The sequence below is a fragment of the Siphateles boraxobius genome, unplaced genomic scaffold (genome assembly GCF_051911475.1).
Source record: "Siphateles boraxobius isolate OS27281-9 unplaced genomic scaffold, OSU_SipBor_1 29, whole genome shotgun sequence".
NCBI classification, from domain to species: Eukaryota; Metazoa; Chordata; class Actinopteri; order Cypriniformes; family Leuciscidae; genus Siphateles; species Siphateles boraxobius.
This window is the reverse complement of record NW_027508908.1, coordinates 4314164-4338334: the sequence shown is the minus strand read 5'-3', so window position 1 is coordinate 4338334 and position 24171 is coordinate 4314164. Positions and strand designations below refer to the sequence as shown.

Here is a 24171-nt window from a genome sequence, read left to right as displayed (position 1 = left end):
GCTTCACCTATGCGTATCACGATCGCGAAAGGACACAACCAATCAAAGGCATTAAACATGAAAGCATAATGAAATAATTTCTGATTTGAAAAATCGTGTTAATGGATTTATTTTGTGATTATGAGTGTGAAATCCGTCTGTGTTTCTATTGTCGGCAAAATCTCGTTTACATGTGTGTTATTAAAACTTCATCTGAGGTGCTTTAACTTTTGTTTGAGGGTGCTATAAGCACCCGCGTAGAACCGGGCCTGTCGTGTGTGACATCAAAGTATCGCGAGAGTGACTCGAAAGCATACGGAGCCGTCCGCTCTCTAAATTAACTGGATTAAGAGGATACTTCCCTACAACCAATTGAAACCAAACCTGGAAATAGGTTCTATTGTCAGCGACGAATAACCTCTTTGTGAAGTTCCACACCTGCACACTTTGACTACTCGGGTAAACACATTTTCCGATCATTATCTCAACTGAGGTGTCAGAGCGCTTAGCCAAAGTGTATAATATTTGGTTTAAGCAGTGGGTTTCTTCACACTGATCCTGGACCTGTTTACTTAGGCAGCACTGTGAAAGTTAGTTTGTCCCTATTTCTTTGGCCCTTTTTTGATCTACAACGTACGAAATACGATTGAAGCCGAGACGTCAAGGTGAATTAAAAAATAAATGTAATTTAATGCTCATAAGGACCTTTATATTTGTTAAAACAAACTTGAAGCGTCTTTGTTTTTTAAGATTATAGTTGTTGCGAATACATAAACATAAATGTTCTTCAGTTGTTTTTTTGTTTAGTGTAAGGGTATAATAAGAGATAATATTATTGTCATTAGTGTTATTTTAAGGTTAAGAATATCATTGGCTCCTGTAGTCTATTATGGTGCAGTACCGAAACAGCCAGGGTGGGGTTAGCATGGAGAGTTAAAGGGATTGTTCACCCAAAAATCATTTTATTGTCAAAATTTACTATAGAAAAATACTATAGAAGCCAATAGGTGTCGTCAGCTGTCTGATAACCAGATAACTTATTTCGTGTTAAACAGAAGAAAGACACTCATACAGGTTTGGAACAACATGTGGGTGAGTAAATGATGACAAATTGTCTTTTTTGGTTGAACTATCCCTTTAATAACAGGCACAAGTACTGTATTCCCTTCCCCCACTCTTATAATACACAGATTGAGGGAAACGCAACGAGTGTTCATGTTGTCTGTTCTTTAAAATGTTCCCCCTTTCAGGGAGACTACCTTTGGTTCAGGACTTATCATCATGATTTCAATTTCAATGTATGGATCTTTGGAAATTAAATAAGTTCTTGCACACTATAGGTTAGATCAGTGTATTGATGTTCCCTAGATCTGCACAGTGGCGGTCTACATAGAGGCATAGGTAGGCGGCTGCTTGGGGCCCCCTAACAGCGGTCGTAGTAGGGGGGCCCCCAACCAACCTAAAAAAAAATATATAGAAAAGAAAAAACATGAAAAAGCCTCTTATCATCATGAACGCTTCAAAAGCATAGTAAATGTTATTAATATTCTTAAGAAATACGTTGAAATGTTGAAGTAGTAGTTAAAATGTCCAGTTCATGGTTATCTGTCCCTACACATAACACCCCTTACTTTCTCAATGAAATGGACTAGTCCGTAACGGTGCGCGCCGAGGCGCGAAACGGCGAAAGTTAAACACAATGGGTCTCATTCATGAAACATTCGTAAATATACGAGTAAATATGCGAGTGTTTTGCGCGTAAAGAGACCTTCCCGAAAACTCTTCTCCTGATTCACAAATACTTCGTAAACGTCAGATGTGATCGTGAAATGTGTGTGTGTGTTAATGAGTTCCAATCAGTCGTAAATGGGATGCGCGTGCACGTTCATTCTCAATTACCATAAATCCCGCCCATTAAATCCGACTGACAACTACAATATGGGCATCCTATTATGACATGAATGCGAATGAAAAAGAAAAATTTCTCAGATGCAGAAATGGAAGTTTTATTGTCAGAAGTTCATTCAAAACACCACATTTTATTTTCAAGCGTACATAGTGGCGTATCGGGTCCTAAAAAAAGGAAGCTTGGCAGCATATTACAGATGCAGTTAATGGAGTTCCATCTGTTAATCGAACATTCCCAGAAGTGAGAAGAAAATTGTTCGACATTAAGCTTGAGAGCAAAAAACGAATTAGTTCACTTCGGAAAAATCGTATTAAAACTTGAGAAGGACCACCATCGCAGATGCTATTACTGGCTATCATAATAAGAAAAACAGTATGTAATTACTATATATAATATTTTTTCAAAATGCTGTGTAAATATGTACCCGATTAAGGTGAATTAAAATGCAGCCTTATTAATGAGCAAAACGTTCGGGTGTTAAGTGCATTATTTACACGTGGCTGGGAGCAGGTGTAGATTTCGTGCGTACCAACTAACATTTGGAAAATACGAATATTTTAATGAATCCGAAAATTTACGCCAGAACCACTTTACACACGATTTACACAAAAATTCATGTTTCATGAATGAGACCCAATGACAGGAGGACTGGGAAGTACACAACGAAGCAAGACGAGTCTAAACTCGAAAATGAAACGAAGTAACCCAAGCGGCTCAAATAAAAGAAAAAAGACGGCGATATGTATTTGGCAACGCTGCCAAAAAATGACAAACTTTTTTACGCCTTCTGTTAGGGACACATGCCGCTACAGCAGCTGCAGTTAGATGTGAAGTGACGCTAGGTGAGGATAACGTGTATAACGTTACATCCTACAGAATGGGCAAAAGTAAATATGACATTTATTATGGGTTTATGCGATGATTGTTTGAAGTTCACGTAAATTAAAAGTTGTTATATATTTTTTGAAGCCTAATAAATGTTAATTTTTAGGCTTTCAATTACGCTGTCATGTTGGATGGCCATAATTTTATCCAGACATCAATAGCTGTATTAGTATCAGTGATAGGTCTGACCTTCATTCATAAAAAGATGCCATTAAACAAGTATTTAAAATATACTGTCTTTATGTTTTCTCTGCATTAATTTGTAGATTAGCTGTGAAATTATTACATAGTAAAATATATAAACTAGTATAAACATATAAAAATGTTTGTTTGTAGAATGTTTGAAATGTCAATCTCAAGTGCAATGCCAATTGCAACCTCCCTCACTCATACAAAGTCAATTATTCATCTTGGCAATATTTGTATATGGCTAAAATAAGTATATGGCTGTTTATGGGGGTTTACCCTAACTACTTGTCTTGCTGGTTATATTGATATTGATTCGATCTTTAAAAAAAATAAACAGTGCTGGTTTTCCTGGCATTTTGGCAAAGACAGGTGTTATCTGATACCATATTCTCTGTTGGGTTCCATCATGGCTATTAGTTTGTGTAGTACTACACTTTGTGTGTTCTCTGCTTTCCATCTTCATTTTGGAGTAAAGAAATGTATTCAGGGTTTAAAGGGGAAGGGTTTTTTTCTGCTCTCCAACCTTTACTTCCCCATAGATTAGCTTTCAGTCGGTAAATTTTTTTTCGTTCTCTTTTAAAGATGGGATGGGGTGGCCCCATACGTACCTTCGCTTTGGGCCCCCAATTTGCTAAATCCGCCACTGGATCTGCATATTGATCACTTTAAATCAATTGTCATACATTTGGACACTAGTGAATGTCTCTCCAGGCCATTTAAACCAGTGATTTCGAAGTAGTCAGACATTTGACAGGAAAGATCGCTTCATGTTGTGCTTAAAAGACACTTTAAGAACTATGAAATACTCTGGATTAGTAAGAATGGAATCAATGCAAACATAGGCCTAATTGCTTTACTTTGTGGATCTTTTTCTTGCTTTAAGCATATTAAGCCTGCAGGAAGCGGAAGTTTTGATAGTATGTTCTTTCTTGCTATATCTGAGTGAAAGTGCTTCTCGAAAAAGAAAAAAATGTAGGCTACGGCTGGACTTGGATGGTTGTGGTTTGCTATTGCTGTAATATTATGTGAGTGACAGGTTGATCCTGCCCTCGTGCCAGTAAAAACATCATCATAAGAAAAGAGATGAGCTGCAAGAGGGAGGGGAAGATATTTTGATAATAATAATGTGCACGAATAAATAATTTATGATAAACACTGGAATAGTCAATAAAAAATGTGTCCATTTGGATTTCATGGTGACTTTAAGATGGTTTTATCTTACCCTCTGAGTGTGCTCTGAATACTGTCGTACCTGAAACTCATTCAGTCTGTGAACCTGTCTCTCTCTCTACCTCTGGCTCTCTCTCTCTCTCTCTCTCTCTCTCTCTCTCTCTCTCTCTCTCTCTCTCTCTCTCTCTCTCTCTCTCTCTCTCTCTCTCTCTCTCTCTCTCTCTCTCTCTCTCTCTCTCTCTCTCTCTCCCTCTGACTTTCTGCATCTGATTGCAAGACATCTGTCCTTTACTCTGTCTCTCAATGGAAGCAGCTGCCTTCCTGACTCCTCACCTGTGTGCTGCTGTCATGTTCAAAGCCTCACACACATACACACATGCAGGTGAAAAGAGGTGATGAGTTGGTAGCACTGTGAAAAGTGTGCTGGGGTGGATGCTGAATGACTGCGGGGCCAGTTGAGAATGGACCTTTCAGTCTGTAAATATATGGATATTTGAAGCTAATTAAAGGATGATCGAAATTTCAGGTGGTTTTGAGAACTGTGAGTCACATACGCTTAAATTGAGGGCATTGTGATAGAATTTGTGGTTGGGGGGTGGGGGGGATTCTGTGTCATTGGCACAGTGAATGGCACAGGTCATCTCAGTCCAAAATTATTTTATTACATTGAAATTACAAGAAAAATGACAGGAACACATTTAGCAACTGCTTAAAGAGATAGTTACCTCTACTTTTAAAAAGAAATCTGTATTCTATTGCCTCAGATATAAATACGTGTGTATGATGATCCATAAGTGTTCAACAGTTTCTGAAAATGTATAAAATGTCTGTCTCTGTATGCACAAAAATGCTCCTAAATAATTCAAGAAATCATTTGATATAATTTCAGTTATCTGATTATTAAAAAGCAGTTAAGATGTCCTTTATTTTTACATAGATATTATATTAAAGGGGTCATGACGTATATAAGAAATCAAAATGGCCTTGATCTTTTGACATATACAAGGTCTTTGTACCATTAAAACATCCTGCAAGTTTCATAGCTTAAATTATCCTCCTCATTATAAACAAAGCATTTATTTAATCAAGCTCCAAAAAAGGCTCGTTCTGATTTTGTGGAATCTGTGACGTCACAAGGGCAAAAACATTTGCATATGACTGCCTTTAGATCAAGACATCGATGAATAGTTCGACACTGGCACATCAAATCAAAATCAAATAGAAGACTCATTATAATCACTGACAATGTCTATAATGGAGAGGGATTTCATGCCGCCTCCGGCTCTCAACAAAACTCGGACGGACAGTGCGTACGTGATGGTTCTGTTGTGGGTTCCTGGCCTGTGTCCATTGTCAAACCGTATAGTTTGCCGATAGTGCTGCGCGGATCTTAATCGGGCGGGCCAAGTAATAAAAACATAACATTCCAATTAATCGAGAGTGGATGACAGATAAATCATTATAATGTGTTGAGTTTAATAAAGACACGGAACTCTCATCACGGTAAAACGCAATGAACGTGCGTCACACTTTTACTTTTGTTTTCAACAACGTTATTGTCTTCAGGGAAAACCAATCAAGGAAAAAATATCAGCTTGTCCGGGACATATGTGTTTTTTTGAAGGGACAAGTGAAAGAGAAGTGTACTACTTGCCAAACCGACAAATGCCCAGATAAAAAAAAATGTCAATATCAAAAAAATAAAATAAAAAATAATTAGGGAATCACCAAAAATGCGAGGATGAATCTGATTTTATTTAATTAAATGTAAGTGGCGATTGATAGCCTATAGTTGATAATAATATAAGCCTACCTAATGTAGGCCTACTGACGGTAACAAAGTTGCGCTGTTGAGGCTTGTACAGTTATTTATTATATTATACAGTTAAGAAATATCACACAACCAGGGTGCTGTTTTCCAGAATACCATCACGATTGAAACCGAGACACTGATTTCATAACAGTTCAATAAACAAATAGTTCAAATTAAGTCACTTACATTTTAGATGCAATGACTGCTTTTGTCCTGTTTCAGCAGCGAAAAATAGTTCCGAACAAAGATCACAGCAGAACCACAGCGCATCTCACAGGAACACCCATGTTTCATTACTGAATGATTCAGTGTTTTGAACGAATCGGTTGAGTCAAAGATTCAATTACCCATTCATAAACTGCCTCATTATGAATAAATCAGCTGTTTGAAATGGTTTGAATGAATGACTCGCTCATTAAGACGGTCGCCTACCGCCGCCTACTGGTGGTTTAATTTCATGACTCCAGGACCCCCATAGATGTACTGAGCTCCACCCACAAAAATACTGTGGGAAACGCATTAGGCAATATGATGGTCTATGAAAAATCGTATTCTTAAAATACATGATCAGGATTTTACCACCTCCGCCTAATTTTAAGCCAGGAAAAACCCTGTTTATATATATATATATATATATATATATATATATATATATATATATATATTAAACATATTAAAATAATAATACAAAACTGTCATGACCCCTTTAAAGCATAGTGGTTGAAAAATGTGTAAAGAGTGCGCAGAAAGTGTGTACATAAGCTCTTCAGTTGGCATGCGCAAAAGAACATTTTCACATCAGTTTCTGCCTTTATGAATCCCAAATTGTTAATCACGTTTGACATAGATAAAATCCATGATATTTAATATCAAATCTGATCATATGTGCCCTTTTAAAAATTAGGCCCCAGGTATGGAGTGACATGAAGGTGAAAAAAGTTACAGAATTTTCACTTTTGTGTGAACTATTACTTTAATCAGCATTTAATGGACCAAAAACATAGCTAATAGGTCCTTATGGAATGGCACAGAATATTAAACTGCAGTAAACTTTGCAACAGTAGCCCATAGCACTAAACTGTCTGCTGTCTTTAGCCAGCATATTTCAGCTAGAATTCACTTTCATCTCTGCATCTCCTCTCTCTCCCTCTCTCCCTCCTCACTGAAACTCAATTTCATAGAACTATGAGATATTGATTCCATAGGCAATGTGCTTGTGTCCAAGCTGTTACATTAGCTGTAGCCCTAATCAGGAGCCTGAACGTGCGGGTTTGGGCATAAATCTCTCCCTTTCCCTCTCTCTCCTTCTCCAATCCCTGGAAAAGACCCTTTCATGGTGATGTATTAAAGCCAAGCAGGTCTGAATATCCTTCAACAGGCCTCCAAACACAAATCAAAGCGCTGGGCAGGAGCGATATGTAAAACCATGGGCTTTGTGTCCATTGAGGGAAATCCTGTTGTGTTAGGGGTAAGAATATAATGCATCCCTTGTCAGTAAGGCTCAAATTAAATAAAACACTGTTTAGCGGAGCAAAGAGCTGCATATATCTGCCTTAAATAGAGTGAATTTGTAATGGGGGAAGCGGCTGCGCCACGGGTGGTTAATTTTGAGTCCAGAGCCATTTCTCTGGCAAGCGCACCATCATTGTCCATTCAGGCTCACCAGAACATTGCAGGTCTTGGCAAAATTCAGAATCTTAAGAATTGGCTCCATTTTCATTCATGAGTTAAAATTTGAATTGAATTGGCCTTGTGTCCCAAAGGATACTTAATTGGAATGGCAGGAAGAGGAACTCACTAAAATACAATTCAAACCTCAAAGGGTTGTGTGTTTTATTTTTTAAACCAGATTTATGTTCAGCTCCTTCAAGATGTTCATGTAAATGAAGAAATTCTTGCAAATGAAGAGATCTTAAGACATGTCCCATTAAATGAAAGATAATGTATTTGTTAAAATGAAATATATTTAATGAATAATTAACAATGGGTTGATTAATTATTGAAATATGTACAACAAATAGTGTTAATGCAGCCACAGCGTGGAGCAGAGTGATTTTTTTTTCAATGACATTTTATTGAAAAATAAATGTAGGCTACTATTAAAAATTACACTTTTCTAAATTTCTTTCTCTGTAACCAATCTTCACTGATCATCATCCAGCACTACAGGTCCTTCTCAAAAGAATTAGCATATTGAGATAAAGTTTGTTATTTTCCATAATGTAATGATAAAAATTAAACTTTCATATATTTTAGATTCATTGCACACCAACTGAAATATTTCAGGTCTTTTATTGTTTTAATACTGATGATTTTGGCATACAGCTCATGCAAACCCAAAATTCCTATCTCAAAAAATTAGCATATTCCATCCAACCAATAAAAGAAGTGTTTTTAATACAAAAAAGGTCAACCTTCAAATAATTATGTTCAGTTATGCACTCAATACTTGGTATGCACAATGACTGCTTCAATGCGGCGTGGCATGGAGGCAATCAGCCTGTGGCACTGCTGAGGTGTTATGGAGGCCCAGGATGCTTCGATAGCGGCCTTAAGCTCATCCAGAGTGTTGGGTCTTGCGTCTCTCAACTTTCTCTTCACAATATCCCACAGATTCTCTATGGGGTTCAGGTCAGGAGAGTTGGCAGGCCAATTGAGCACAGTAATACCATGGTCAGTAAACCATTTACCAGTGGTTTTTGCAATGTGAGAAGGTGCCAGGTCATGCTGAAAAATTAAATATTCATCTCCATAAAGCTTTTCAGCAGATGGAAGCATGAAGTGCTCCAAAATCTCCTGATAGCTAGCTGCATTGACCCTGCCCTTGATAAAACACAGTGGACCAACACCAGCAGCTGACATGGCACCCCAGACCATCACTGACTGTGGGTACTTGACACTGGACTTCAGGCATTTTGGCATTTCATTTTCCCCAGTCTTCCTGCAGACTCTGGCACCTTGATTTCCGAATGACATGGAAAATTTGCTTTGGACCACTGAGCAACAGTCCAGTGCTGCTTCTCTGTAGCCCAGGTCAGGCGCTTCTGCCGCTGTTTCTGGTTCAAAAGTGGCTTGACCTGTGGAATACGGCACCTGAAGCCCATTTCCTGCACACGCCTGTGCACGGTGACTCTGGATGTTTCTACTCCAGACTCAGTCCAATGCTTCCGCAGGTCCCCCAAGGTCTGGAATTGGTCCTTCTCCACAATCTTCCTCAGGGTCCGGTCACCTCTTCTCGTTGTGCAGCGTTTTTTGCAACACTTTTTCCTTCCCACAGACTTTCCACTGAGGTGCCTTGATACTGCACTCTGGGAACAACCTATTTGTTCAGAAATGTCTTTCTGTGTCTTACCCTCTTGCTTGAGGGTGTCAATGATGGCCTTCTGGACAGCAGTCAGGTCGGCAGTCTTACCCATGATTGCGGTTTTGAGTAATAAAACAGGCTGTGAGTTTTTAAAAGCCTCAGGAATCTTTTGCAGGTGTTTAGAGTTAATTAGTTGATTCAGATGATTAGGTTAATAGCTTGTTTAGAGACCCTTTTCATGATATGCTAATTTTTTGAGATAGGAATTTTGGGTTTTCATGAGCTGTATGCCAAAATCATCAGTATTAAAACAATAAAAGACCTGAAATATTTCAGTTGGTGTGCAATGAATCTAAAATATATGAAAGTTTAATTTGTATCATTACATTATGGAAAATAATGACCTTTATCACAATATGCTAATTTTTTGAGAAGGACCATAACTCTTCCCACTGACTCCTTACCTGCATGATACGTACAGTATGAGTTGCCTTCAGTAATCTGCCTCCTTCATCCGTTTTCAGTCTCGATCTCCATTTCAGAAACTGCAACAGATAAGACCATTACTCATCCAGATATCCATCCTGAACACTATATTCATCAGTTACCGGTACTCACCTTTTTCCATCGTTGTGATCACATACTTCAGCAAATAAACCTGTTGATTACTTTACATGTGTGAATCCTTGTGTTTCATGACATCCTGAAGCTGCTTGAGTTTTATCAACCGGAATTTTTGATTTAATACCGTTTGCGTTAAATTCACAAAGGCAGCATTTTTTTATATATATATACGAAATTCAGATAAACAGTAGTGTTGTGAAATATAATTGCAATTTTGAAGTAACTTTTCTACTTAAATATATTTTAAAATCTACAATGCTAAATTCCCATTTTTAGCAGAATTGATATTGATTTCTTTTTTTAAAGCTTACTGAGCTTGACCCCAAACTTTTGAAGGGTGTGCATTTCCAAAGTTAAGTACAACGTGGTTAATAGGAACCACTTAAAGAATTGATATCAGGAGAGACATTTTCTATAGATATCCATTCACACTGACAGTTCAGTCATAACTAGTGATGAGAGCTCATCTTTTACATAAATACTTTCTGCATGCTGATATATTGATGGAATATATACAGTAACAAACAGAAAAGCAGAGAGATACTGCTGTGTCATAAAACTGACTCAGATTTCTGATCTTGTTGAAGGAAAATGTGTTTGATTCTCCATGGCATTACCTTGAGAATGCAGTAGGCCTGCTCTTTCGAAAAAAGTTTGCATTTTAGTGATCTATCACTCCAAATACTCTTCCATCTTCTCTTCCCATCTTAGCACAGACTGAAGTGCACAACACTAGCTTTACATTCATTTAGCCTGTGGTTAAAGCACCTCTTACTGAGATTCAGAGTAGGACAGACACTGAAATATTTCCCCAGACAGGAACATTAAGTACCTCCTTGAGCAGAAAGAACTCATATGTTAAAGATGTATAACTGTAGTAATACATATGAATTGGTGCAGGCTGATTTAGTTTGACCCTCTGGAGATGTCTCAGATGTGTTGGATATGGCAATGTCATGCCTTGCAGTCTTACGTCAGGTTACTTATTTCATCTCTGAATTTCAATTGTTTTTTAATTCGCTATGACTGGCAGGTATGGGCTGGGACGATACACCGATTCAATACTATCAAGATACTTGGGTGCCGATACAATATGTATTGTGATTTGTTTTCACTACCTGGAAATAACCTGATTTATTAATATATTCTTGTAAACGTGGTTTACTTGCGTTGTCAGGTTATTGGTTTGCATGTAAACCCGGACAACAGATTATTTGAATAAGCTGATTTTTGAGTTATCAGCGTACTGGCGTTCATGTAAACGTACTGTAAAATAGCACTGCATAGTCTTCACTGTGTAAATAAAATGTAGATTAACTTTTGAAACTTTAATAAGGATTATTCAGTCAAGAGCAGGGAGTGATTTTTTTTGTGTCCTTTTTTGTTTGATTAAGATTAAAACAAAGAGCTGCACCGATCCAATATACTGTTACACATACATTTTATGTATTAACAGATTATGTTTGTTAGGATACTCGCGGAGACCTACATTTTTTGACGTCATTTTGTGTGTATATGTCCGTTCAAGTGCAAGAAGACGTGAAAAAGAGCTCAACCCGGCTTTCTGGGCGCAAACTTCATATGTGTCCATACAAAAAAAAACTCCTCACACTATTGAATTGAGTTTTCTTTCTTGTCTTCTTGCGTTTGAATATTTAAATTGGCAAGGCTTAAAAACAAGTGCAAAGGATTCGGGATGCAGGCCCGATCGGCCTCAGGCTGGTGAAATAAAAGAGGTAACTTTCCTATGCCTCGTCTATAAGCGAGGAGTTAATATCGATTCTGGAACTTAAAAAAAAAATTTTTAAAATCGTAAGAAAACAAAAGAGTGATAGGTGATTTGTTTTTTTCCACAGCCCTACTGGCAGATTTAGAACGTTCTGTGTGGAGACTCTCTCTTCTTACGAGTGGATGAGTCAAAATGTCTGGGGGAATGTGACTTTGCCACAGCGTTGTGTCATTAGTGTGACCTGTCATGGTTTTTTGCAGTTTGCTCATTAAAAAGTCTCTGTCGCTTTCTCCAATGCCGGATCATCTGGAACTTAATCAGTGATTCTTTATGCAGGTTTTCTTTTCCTTTTTTTAATCTAGCCTATTATCACCCAAACCCCCAAAACTGGTCAGCATGCGACCAGACTTTAACTGTAATTTTCTTACACTCAAGATACACTACTGAATAATTTACTCTAGGGAAGTTCTTGGAATGGGGAATGCTCATACGTCTTTTCAAGTGTTTAGACAACACTTTTTAAACAAAGTGTAAGAGAAAATTACAGTTAAAGTATGGTTGGATGGAGACCAGTTTTGGGGGATGGGGTGATAATGGGCTAGCTTTAGGATTGAAAGAAGGATCTTCATATGCGAATGTTCATTGGCAACACTTGGATATCCTGAAAAAAGGGTCTAATAATCAGAATTTGTACTGAAACTCTTACTCTGAAGCTGCTGTTACTTTTATTCTATGCGAAAATAGCTGGCTTATCTGACTGTTTTGTAATTACAATATTGATCAGAGTCCACAAGAAGGAGGAGTCTCTTGACACCAATGCTCCTGTTCTGGAGAGAAGGAAAAAGAGAGAGAGAATGGCAAGAGTGTTTTAGGTGTAGATTGGACACATAAATAGTTTTTAGCAAAACTCCTGAAGGTTAATGGAAAATTATTATCTGATTACTTTCATTTAATTAGCCACAATTTATAAGCATAATATGTATTATCGACTAAATGAGAGTGTCTGATGGCTGGTAAAAAGAAAGCTTATAATAAAAGCATTTTTCTTAGTTTTGGGTTTATGAAAATGGAAAAACGAGAGTATATATTGCTCAAAACAAAACAAAAACATTAAAATAAATAAATAAAATAGGCCTAGCCCCAAAAACACAAAATTGGAAAATTGGGATTTGAATCAAGAGGTGGACTGATATCCATACAGTGTCAGACACTAAGTAATGTAAGTTGCAGAAACATATTATTTATCTGCTATTCATTAAACAGTGTTTGAGTCATTTGATTACATCATAGAAAAGTGAGAGAGGTAAAGAGAGAGATGGAAGAAATCAATAAACTAATTTCAAAGTATCAAGAAAGTTCATAACTTGAATGACTTGGAAGCAGCTGAAACAATGGCCATTTCTGTTAATTGGTTCTATACAGTGGTGGAAAGAGTACTGAAAAAACATACTCAAGTAGAAGTAGCATTACATTCCAAAAGATAGTGTGAGTTGAGTAAAAAGTACTTGTCCAAAAAACTACTTGAGTAAGAGTAAAAAGGTAGCTTATTTAAAAGTACTCATGAGTAGTGAGTAGTGAGTACTGAGCTGCGGATTCTACCCCTTATAATAAACACTGTGCACTACAATTTATAAATTTAAAAAAAATTGCACATACTGTAATTCACATTATATTTTGTTCTTTGTCAGAAAGATTGAAGAATATCAATCATCCATCTTTTTAAAAAGCATCAAATCAGTAAACTCATCACCATTTAAATCATATTATTTCGGGGGGGGGGGGGAAGAATTCAAGAATTCAAAAACCTTTAGAAGCTCATATGATAGTTCAGCATCACACACCATGAGATGGGTTAAATAGAGAGATTAAAAAATACCCAATTTCTCTCCAAAACGGTACCAATGTTAGTGTTTTGATAAATGAGAATCACTAAAATTATCAGATTACCTCACCTAATGCACTGAAAAAGGCTAGTGAGCTAACACTAATTACACACTTTAATTCCATGCTATTAAATATGTTACAATTTAAATGTAAATGCACATTGTTCTAGAAGGGTGGCATCATCGCTTACATTTTACACGGCTACATTTACTCACATTGTAATGCTGATAATATAATTTGTAAGGAAAATTGTGCATGAAATAGGGAAGTTATATCCAGGAAACGTTTACAAAAGAAACAAACACACACACATAGGCGCCGATTTATGTTTACCTCCGTGGGTGCTCATGGGTGCACGCCCATTAAAAAAAAAAAAAAAAGTAACGTTAGGCCTAGTCAAAAAATGTTTGCATTTCAGAACCGAACGAGAAGCGCAGCGCTGCGTCTATGACAACTCGAGGTAGCCTATCGTACACCGGACGCACACTTTGTCAGTTTATGGCCAGCAATATTGTAATGTTATGTTTAAGGACATTATGGAATTAAAGGAGCTGTATGTAAGAAATTTATTTCAAGTAATCATAAAAAGGCCCTGATATGTCACTAGACATTAAGAAATCATGTTCATTTCAAATACTTATATCACTGACAACAGTAGTATGGCTAGGATATTGTCATTTAAAAAGTGGACTTGCAGCCCTCAACTGATGATGATGTTGTCATGTTGTGTTTTGGTCTGATGCGCCACCCTCCACCTATCCACCAATCACGAAGTCAGTTGTGTTTCGGGATCCGGGTTGCCAGCTTTGCTCTAATCTACCCTAACTGTAGTCGGATAAAGATGTCTAACGTTACTAAATCAAAAAAAAATCGTTATGATTCAGAAATTCGTCGTGACAAAGTCAGAAATAAAACTAGAATTTGCATTGGAGATGCTTTTGAAAGATGGAGACGGCTGAAAACGGAGAAGAATTTGAACACAGACGCCAACGTTGCTAATTTTCTCCTGGACAGGTAAGATTCATCTATGCTTGGCTAACTTGTACTTGATGTCAATGGACATTTCATATATTCATGACAGTCGAACAAAGTTTTCCATGTTCGTGCAAAGTAACGTAACGTAAGCTCACATGGACATATGCTAACATTAGCAATGTATTATAGGAGCCCGTTTCTACATCCCAGATGTAGAGCCTCCATCAGTCACCTTACCTACACTTCAACCACATGGCTTTCCTGATACACTGGAGGTCATGACTGAAGATGACCTAATCGGAAAACGGGCCTCCATCACTTATGAGGACTGTTTGAAGCAGCGGTAGGGTCTGGACCAATCAGACACACACTAATTATTCATATTCACTATATTTAATGAATATAAAGGTCTATGAAACTCTCCCCCAAAACTAACCTCACAAATGAAGTTACTTTGTCAGCCGGGTGTCTGGTTACAGAACACTTTAAGACTGATAACAGACTTTACGACCTCAAAGGAATGTGGCCACATGCGCCACATGCTTAAGAGAGAGAGACCATCTTTAATTAAATAAACTTTGCGGTGTTACTCTGATCTATGAAGGAACATGCCTCACAGAAACTGTGATGATTTACTGTCTTGTGTACTATTAGGTATAACAACATGGTATGTTTGATTGGGGTGTATGTGGTTGAACAACCACCCAACGGTCAATATAACCTCACCTGTATCATGCTTCCTAGCAAATTAATCCTCATTTAATGACACACACTTTGATGTACATCACCTTCTCTTAGAATGCAATGTGAATTTGTTTTGTCTGTTTGAGCTTGAATGAACAGTCTAAGCATGCTGGGGACAAAGACCATAAATCAACTAAGAGCCGCTTCCCCTCTCGGACATGTCACCTTACTCATAGGTCCATTCAAACCTTAGGGGTTGGTTCTTTTCTCAGGGTATATCAGAGGCAGGCAACAGTGACCGCCCTCTCTTAGTTTTTTCATCCAGCCGCAACACTGTTCTGGTGAGACTGGGGAGCCCCCTCCCCCTCCACGGGGGCCCCAGGGCCCAGCAGGCCTCGATTCCAACCAGATCCGGCCTCATGGAAAAGAGAGAAGACTCTCTCACAAAGTACCAAGGACAATCTCAGGAGTTTTGGAACAAAGACTCCAACCAACAAAGACTCCAACCAACAACGACTCCAATCACCCATCCTTCCGACTTCCTCACTTCTCCTGGGTGCTCGGCGTGGCCTCAACAGAGTCCCAGGCCTTCACCAAACCAGTCATGCGTTCCTGGAGAAAGAGAACGCTCAACCAACTTCCACTTGACACTGCCGGAACCATCAACGACTCCAATTTTCAACAACTTCAAGAATTGTTCCCATTACAAATGCAAGTATTCAATTCAATGAAATGTGAAAATGAAATTCTGATGGTTCTTCTCATAGACCCTCTTCCGGTTTCCAATTTCATCCTATCACTAACCTATTTATGTATTCATGTGTGTATGTTGTTTAGTTTATTTATATTCATATAAATATCTATATTTAGTTAATAAAACTTGTACATAATATGTATTTGGTTCTGTTTTGTTTGCAATACAAGTCACTTTACGATCACGGTTTTTGCTACTGGCTCAAAGTACTGTACAGGCGAAGAAATAATTATTCTTCGGTGGCCATGGAAGATACCCTTTATTAGAATAAATTAATAATCAAAATAGTTCGTTGGAAGAACTGATTAATTGATTGTAATATTAATTCAGCCACATCAAGTTAATCCAATTAACTGACCCAAATATTTATAATTAATAATAACAAGATATTATTGATTATTAATATTTCCAAAAAGCTGAGTTCCTTACACAGCTTGCAACATTCCTTGTGCTTCCGGTCCAAAAGTGCCCATACAAATGTGACGTCAGCCAAGTGGAGTGTCAATGTCGCCCTCCATTTGAAGTTTCCATTACGCGCAGGGGTACTGCAAGCATCATGGAATGGGTAAGTGTTATAATCATACTACATTGCAAATAAGTGTAGATTGGTGTTGGAGGCAAAGTTAATACGTTGACAGTGTTTTTGTGAAACTGAATCAAGCTTCCTGAGTTGTAGTTCCACTTAGTGGAAGCAATTCTATGTTTGTATTTGATAATGCTAAATAGGCGAAGTTGTGTTCCATTTATTGTCAGACCTGCCCTGTTGGCCACACTGTATGGAGATGGAGCTCACAGCCTACTGTGAGGTACGGGATGCTAGCAGGGGACTTCATGTTGGCAAGCAACATACTACTCTCCAGAAGCAACTACGCCAAAGTTTCGCTTCTGTTCCAGTTTACGAACATGGGGATGGTGGACCGTAGTTCATTTTTCACAATTCAGGACACATACGGTGTAGACACTGTGAAGGACTTTTGGGAGAAGAGGAGGGCTGAGGCAATAAATCGCCTAAAAGACAGAGATTTGGTAATAGTAGGTAATGTAAAATTTTTATTCATTCAGGCTATAGTATGTTAATATGTCACTTTGATGTTCTGTTAAAATCATTGATTCTTGTTTACAAATTGAATAGCGGATGGAAGAATGGACAGCCCTGGACATTGCGCCCAGTACTGTACATACACTGCCATGGAGAACGAATCCAGGGAAATCATCTCTGTCATCACTGTTGACAAAAGGGAGACAGGGCGAAATTCTGTGATCATGGAGAGAGAGGCATTTGTGCGGACAGTCGACACTTTTGAATGAAGTGAAACTAGTAGAGGTCTGCACTGATGCCCATGTCCAGATCTCCTCACTAATGAGTAAGTTGCCACTGAAATTTTGCATTACTTGTAGAATTACAACAAATTTTTTGGAGGGGTGGGGGACCATTACTGTACTAATAATAAATATTATTTTTCAAAATAAGACAAAGGAAAGTACAAAGACCTTGGGCTGCAGCACAGCTTGGATATGTGGCGTGGGGCCAAGAATTTGGCAAAAAGGATCCATGCTGTAAGTCAACGCATTCTCATCCCAAGGCGTCATTTTATTCACACTTTTGACCATGCTTCCAAATCCGACGCGCATGGCACCCTTTAGCGTCAGGTAGATGACGCTTATCCTCGCGCGTCATCTAACGCCTTTAGCGTCAGTTAGATGACGCTTCCGTTTTTAGCGTCAGTTACATGACGCTTCCGTAATGGGTAGGTTTAGGTCTGGGGTAGGGTTAGCGTCTCATATTGACGCTAAAGGGTGCCTTGTGCGTCAGATGTTGAAGCATGGTCAACAGCATCAGTTAGATGACGCCTTGGGATGAGAATGGGCTGTGTAAGTTCAGCTGTCATTACTATGGCTTCATTTTCTGCATGGCAATCTACCCTAATTTGAGCTATGTAATAATGATAACTGTTATGTCTATTCCAGGCTTCACAGGTCAAGGGTCAGTCCAGTTTGAGCATTTGGCTGAAAGACATTGTCAACCACTTTTGGTGGTGCTGCAAAACAGTAGATTCTTACTAAGAGTTCCTTGTAAGTTGATATGGTTTGAAAAATAGTTGTCATCTAAAAAGAATATTCTATGAAACTGACATGCAGTCTTATTAGACATACATTGTTTACAAAGAGAATAAGTTAGGATGGTTCCTTGATGTTGGATATTGGCTGATTCAGTAGCTAACCAGACGTGTCATTGTGGTAAATCATGTGACCCACTTAGATTATAGTTCTTACAAACAGCATCCTCATTAATAATGAATTATGACAATATGCATGCTTGTTTTTTTCTGTACATTATATTTCTATATTATTTCTAGGAGCTGTGGCTTGGGCTCCTACATCATGTGACAAATGAACACAGGTGAGTGCTGGGAAGCTGCCAGCATGCAGAATTAGAATCTGGTGGAACTGAAAAGTGGCTTGAGCGAGGCTCCATGGCACATGAGGCCCTGAAGAGCATTGTTAGAAACAAGCGGTGGCTTAATGAGGTCCACAAATATCTCAATTTCAGGTAATTTTTTGAGTATATACACATACTGTATATAGAAAGTTAATTTAAAAATCCCACAAATTGTCTCTTCTCACACACAAGTCCACTGCTGATCTGGAGTCCTTCCAGAACCATATTTTAATGTACGCTAGCCAGGGCACAGCATTTAGCCCTCCTGTCTTTGAGGCCAGGATGCTCCTTGCAGCGATGGACTATAATTACCACAAGGACCGCCCAGAGTTGTGCAAATCTGATGGAAGCAAACCGTAAATGACTTGCTCAGATCTACATGCTATTGTTTTATATTACAACAGCATTTAAGGAATACTCCACCGAAAAATGAAAATTCTGTCATCATATACTCACTCACCCTCATGTTGTTTCAAACCTGTATGAATCTCTTTCTTCTGCTGAACAGAAAGGAAGATATTTAGAAGAATGTCCGTAACCAGACAGTTCACTGATATTCTTCTAAATATCTTCCTTTCTGTTCAGCATAGGAAAGAAATTCATACAGGTTTGAAACAACATGAGGGCGAGTGAGTACATGATGACAGAACTTTCATTTTTCGGTGGAATATCCCTTTAAACACTAAAAAAATATGGCCCATAGAATGTAAATGTCTTCCCTCCCCTTTCTGCTTTTAATTCAGGTACAGGAGGCTGTACAAGAAGAATGCTCGCAGGTATATGCTTTACACTCAGAAGGCATCCAAGACGTATGGCTACATCCCAGAACTGCAAGCTATAATCCTTCAAAAGGGATTAGCTGGTAAGGGGATGCCCGGACGGAGGACACTACGACCTGATGACCCCAGAAAGTACGGCCCACTTCCCCCTGTGCCGGCACCAACCATTGAGGAACTCCTGCACACCCAAGTCAGGAGAGGTCTTGGTAGGTTGAATGCCAATTGATTTATTTTGCACCTTGGGCTACATTCCACACACCAAGTCAGATGTCATGCATAACAGATCCAAGTTTGAAATAAACTAACTGCATGTTTTATTTTGCTCTCCTCAGTATCAGCATTCCAGACTGAAGACCCGTGAAGCAGTTTCCAGAGCCTCACAACCCTGACCATGTTCATGGCCATGTAACCTGTTGTGTCACAAGCTGCTTATCAACAATTTCAGACTATAAAATGTAAACAGTAAAGAGCAGCTGAGTATAGTTTTCTATTTATACTGTGTTACCTTTATCTGTATACCATTTTATATACTGTTTCTCGCCATCGTAAAAAGCATAGTATTGTTATTGTAAATAAACTTTTTTTTATTGAAAAAATGAGTAAGGCTCTTTATAAACAAACAAACCAAAAAGCAGAACAAATCAAAAAACAATGTGTTAAACCATATACAACAATAAATAACTGGAATTAAACTGTTAAAGTTAGAGTAGTATCAAATGGTGGGTACAAAGCCAGTGTACTGGCCTTGGGGATCAGGGTATTTGTCCCTTATTCTCCATATACAGCAGCTGGGAATAACATGACGGTTACCCAGACCCAGTGACCCATGCTGCCAAAAGATGTATTGACGATAAGCAGCATACCTAAATTGTCTGTTATCATCTCCTGGCTCTCTAACTTCAGCTACCACCAACACATTATTTCTGTAATCTCTGTGAATACGCAAATAACCATCTTCCAGACAATACAGATCAAAATGTGGCAATTTGCTGATGCAGTAGTCAGGCCCCTGGCCACAGCATTTCCTTTCAGCGTCTGTGGCCATTTCCCTGCAGTTGCCACAGGTGCACCATGAAAGAGCAGCATTAGGTGGGGTTGTGCTGTCCAATGGAGGAAGTGCATCAAAAACTAATCCAGGATTCCGGGAGAAGACCTGGGTTGCTAGTGCTCGTAGCATCACTTCACTCATGCCCTGAATGAGTGCCTAAATAAACAAACCACAAAAGAAAATGTGTAATTTACATTTGATTAAAAATACTAAAGATGCTAACATTGATTCAAATAGTGACTACTTATTACAAGCCATAATTTTACTAGAGTCTATCAAATGTGTAGCATATTCTGGAAGCAAACCTCTGTCCGGACCCTTCGGTAATTTTGGATAATCTGAACTCTGTTCTCTTCCTCTGCATCTCTGCCTCCTCTCCCTCTCCTTCCTCTGCAGCCAACTCCAGCACTTGGACCTGCATTATCTCCTCTTCCAGCTCTCTGGCCTCTTCCACCTCTCTGACCTCTTCCACCTCTCTGACCTCTTCCACCTCTCTGACCTCTTCCACCTCTCTGACCTCTTCCACCTCTCTGGCATCTGTCACCTGGTGCAGGGCCCAGACTCTCTCCTTTTCCACCTGAAACATCTGCACTCTCTCTTCCAGCTCTCTGGCCTCTTCCACCTGGTCCATCTCCTCCCTCTAAATTATCTCCTTCTCTCTGCTCTGTGTCTCCTGGACCAAGACATGCACGCTCTACTCTTGTCCCTCTCCCTTTTGCTCTTCTTTTCCTTTGTCTGCGCCTCCTCTCGCCTTCCCAGCTCTCATCAGCCTCACTTAGGACAGCGGGCACCTCATAACTGAGGTCTGAATCAGGGCTGCAACAAGTGAGAGCAGTACAGGTGCTAACTCAAAATAAACATTCTCACCCTTTTAGGCTATGTAAAATGTTAGTGTTGGTTTGGAAGCACTAGGTGCAATTCCAAGGGAAAATATTTTTTTCTAATGTCCATATCACTAATGAACAGCACAGTGTAGCCTATGATGTGAAAAATTTGGGCCACTTGTAACGTTTTGTGTTACTTGTTTTTCATGCAAGTTCTACAGCCAAAAATAATAGAATGACATGTAATCTTTCACATCACATAGTTTAGCGTTATGGACGTGTGCTGCAGGGTAAGTAAAAAAACACAGCTGGCCACTTTCACTTATAGCATCAGCTAAATGAATAGCTGTATCTTTGATATAGTTTACACATAGTGACATAGGCTTGTGCTTGTACTTACCGTACATTAATGACAGATAAATAACGTTACAAGTTAGACTAACCGCTACCGTTCTGTCTGTCACATACGAGCATACATCTTTACGATTATACTGTCACATACGAGCATACATCTTTACGATTATACTGTCATATACGAGCATAAATCTTTAAGATTATATTTAACTAGTGACAATTAGTAATTTTTTTAAATACATAATTACTTATCAAAATATCTTGCATGAAGCATAAACATAATGAACAGAAAAAAACTTACTGTGTACGTCTCGTCGTCACTTGCCATTGGAAGCAGCCTACGTTTCTGCTGAATCCTGCAGCTTTTCTGGCAACCTCGAGTCAGGGGGTAGGGGGAGGGGATACAGCGCTCTATGGTATTTTTAAAGTGATTGAAGTACCAGTTTTGGCCACAATCCTACATAAGGCTCCTTTAAGATAATGTCTGTAGGCTACTATGTTACGATTGTACTGTACAATTAAATACAACCGGGGGGTCCATTAACTGAATGAATTGAGAATATCACCTGAAAATCAGAACATCAGCAATTTTCATTCAAGCAGCTGATTTCTGTAAATGCATGTAAAATAAATGTATATTGCAGCACAGGTTGAAGTCAGTACATTAACGACAATTTGAGACAAATAAATGTAAATTTAATATAAAACTATGTAAATCGCGCTCTGTGGCACGGCAGGATTTTGAAAAAGGTCCTATAGCCGTAGCTGGGCGTGCCGGTGTGTGTAAGTTACACTCATAGAGAATAATGTGTTCGAATTTTAAAAGACATGGCACTACTTGGCACTGCGCTTCTCGTCCGGTATGCGACCCCTTTTAGGAAATGGACAGCCGCCGACACGAACGCACACACCCATTTACTTGATAATAAAGCAGTAAAGTAGGCTATCTTTCAAGGACCATAGCTCAGGATAGCGCCACTTTTCACAAATACAGACAGGATTGGAGATCAAAAGTTTAACTGACACGTAACCGCGATCAGAGGCGTTTTCATCCGAGAAACGCTGTGATTGGTGGATAGGATAGGCTAGGGAGCAGGCGACTGACAGCGACATAACCAATCACAGTGTGACAGACGCTTCACATAGCACCAACTGCAATGTTTAATTTTAAATGAATGTAGCCTACTGTCACCGGGTCGGGGGAGGAGTGGACGCCAGATGACCGGCCGTCCCAGCCCCCGACTCACGTACCACCGCGAGGAGCCAACACCACAGAGGACACAGAGGCAAAGTAATGTAGAAAAACACAGAATCTTTATTGAATAAATTAAGTAAAAACAACCTCAAGCCAACTGGAGGAAGGTGAGGTTTCAGCCGTATAACTGGTCCTTCTCAGGACTCTGGCAGGCAAGGAACAGGTAAGAATTATCAGCGGAACTGCTTCTCTCGGATTCACAGCAGAACTGTCTCTCTTCACAGGATTCGGGTGGACGGAGAGGAGTACGGAATCAGCACAGAGTTGGCTCTTTTCTCGGGGCACAGGCAGGCAGAGAACCGGTAAGAGTTATCAGCGAAACTGTTTCTCTCGGATTCACAGCAGAACTGTCTCTCTCTTCCCAGGATTCGGCTAGACGGAGAGGAATACGGAATCAGCCACAGGACTGGCTCTCCTCTCGGGGCTCAGACAGGTAAGAATTATCAGCAGAACTGTTTCTCTCGGATTCACAGCAGAATTGTCTCTCTTCACAGGATTCGGGTGGACGGAGAGGAATACGGAATCAGCCACAGGACTGGCTCTCCTCTCGGGGCTCAGACAGGTAGAGGACAGGTAAGAATTACCCGCAGAACTGTTTCTCTCGGATTCACAGCAGAACTGTCTTTCTCTTCACAGGGCTCAGACAGAGAGAAGATGAGGTTTCCACAGCAAAGCTAGTTCCATTCACAGGGCTCAGACAGAGGGAAGATGAGGATTCCACAGTGAAGCTGGTTCTACTCACAAGGCTCCGGCAGACAGAGAGAGAAGATGAGGATTCCACAGCAAAGCTAGCTCCATTCACAGGGCTCAGACAGAGAGAAGATGAGGATTCCACAGCAAAGCTAGTTCCATTCACAGGGCTCAGACAGAGAGAAGATGAGGTTTCCACAGCAAAGCTAGTTCCATTCACAGGGCTCAGACAGAAAGAAGATGAGGATTCCACAGTGAAGCTGGTTCTACTCACAAGGCTCCGGCAGACAGAGAGAGAAGATGAGGATTCCACAGCAAAGCTAGCTCCATTCACAGGGCTCAGACAGAGAGAAGATGAGGATTCCACAGCAAAGCTAGCTCCATTCACAGGGCTCAGACAGAGAGAAGATGAGGATTCCACAGCAAAGCTAGTCCCATTCACAGGGCTCAGACAGAGAGAAGATGAGGATTCCACAGCAAAGCTAGTCCCATTCACAGGGCTCAGACAGAGAGAAGATGAGGACTCCACAGCAAAGCTAGTTCCATTCACAGGGCTCAGACAGAGAGAAGATGAGGTTTCCACAGCAAAGCTAACACTTCACAATGCCCCGTAACGATTAAAGAGGAGAAAAGGAGAATTTCACCACTAGATGACTTCTTCCAACGGTCTCCATCCAATGAGTCGCGGACGATGTCTCCACAGCCAGGACCGCTTCCCCAATGTCACTGCATTACACCTCCACTCGTGCTCAACTGCAACTCGCACAAATCTGCACACGTGTTTACATTAATGAACAACACTGCAAAGTCTCGTCACTCACAAACTAGGGCGGAGACAGGGGGTCTGGTCCACTGCACCTCTCTCAATCTCTTGGACTTTTT

At 39.5% G+C, this 24171-nt stretch overlaps 2 protein-coding genes and 1 long non-coding RNA gene across 3 annotated transcripts; 2 read left to right on the top strand and 1 right to left on the bottom strand.

The window, feature by feature from the left end:
* Positions 1-16335: 16335 nt before the first annotated feature.
* LOC143753986 (uncharacterized) lies at positions 16336-18446 on the top strand. The gene is made up of 6 exons (XR_013207850.1): positions 16336-16464; positions 16653-16935; positions 17032-17263; positions 17371-17456; positions 17868-17972; positions 18257-18446. It is a non-coding gene; the product is annotated as an uncharacterized LOC143753986 (long non-coding RNA).
* Positions 18447-18536: 90 nt separating this feature from the next.
* On the top strand, positions 18537-19698 carry LOC143753983 (uncharacterized). Its single transcript, XM_077246923.1, has 3 exons — positions 18537-18695; positions 19083-19324; positions 19451-19698. The coding sequence occupies exons 1-3, from the start codon at positions 18571-18573 to the stop codon at positions 19477-19479; spliced, it is 396 nt and encodes a 131-aa protein (XP_077103038.1). The 5' UTR covers positions 18537-18570; the 3' UTR covers positions 19480-19698.
* Positions 19699-19720: 22 nt separating this feature from the next.
* LOC143753985 (uncharacterized) lies at positions 19721-20975 on the bottom strand. The gene is made up of 2 exons (XM_077246924.1): positions 20472-20975; positions 19721-20322 (listed from the first exon to the last, which is right to left on the bottom strand). Exons 1-2 carry the CDS (start codon positions 20795-20797, stop codon positions 20304-20306), a joined length of 345 nt encoding a protein of 114 aa, XP_077103039.1. The 5' UTR covers positions 20798-20975; the 3' UTR covers positions 19721-20303.
* Between the last annotated feature and the right edge of the window lie 3196 nt (positions 20976-24171).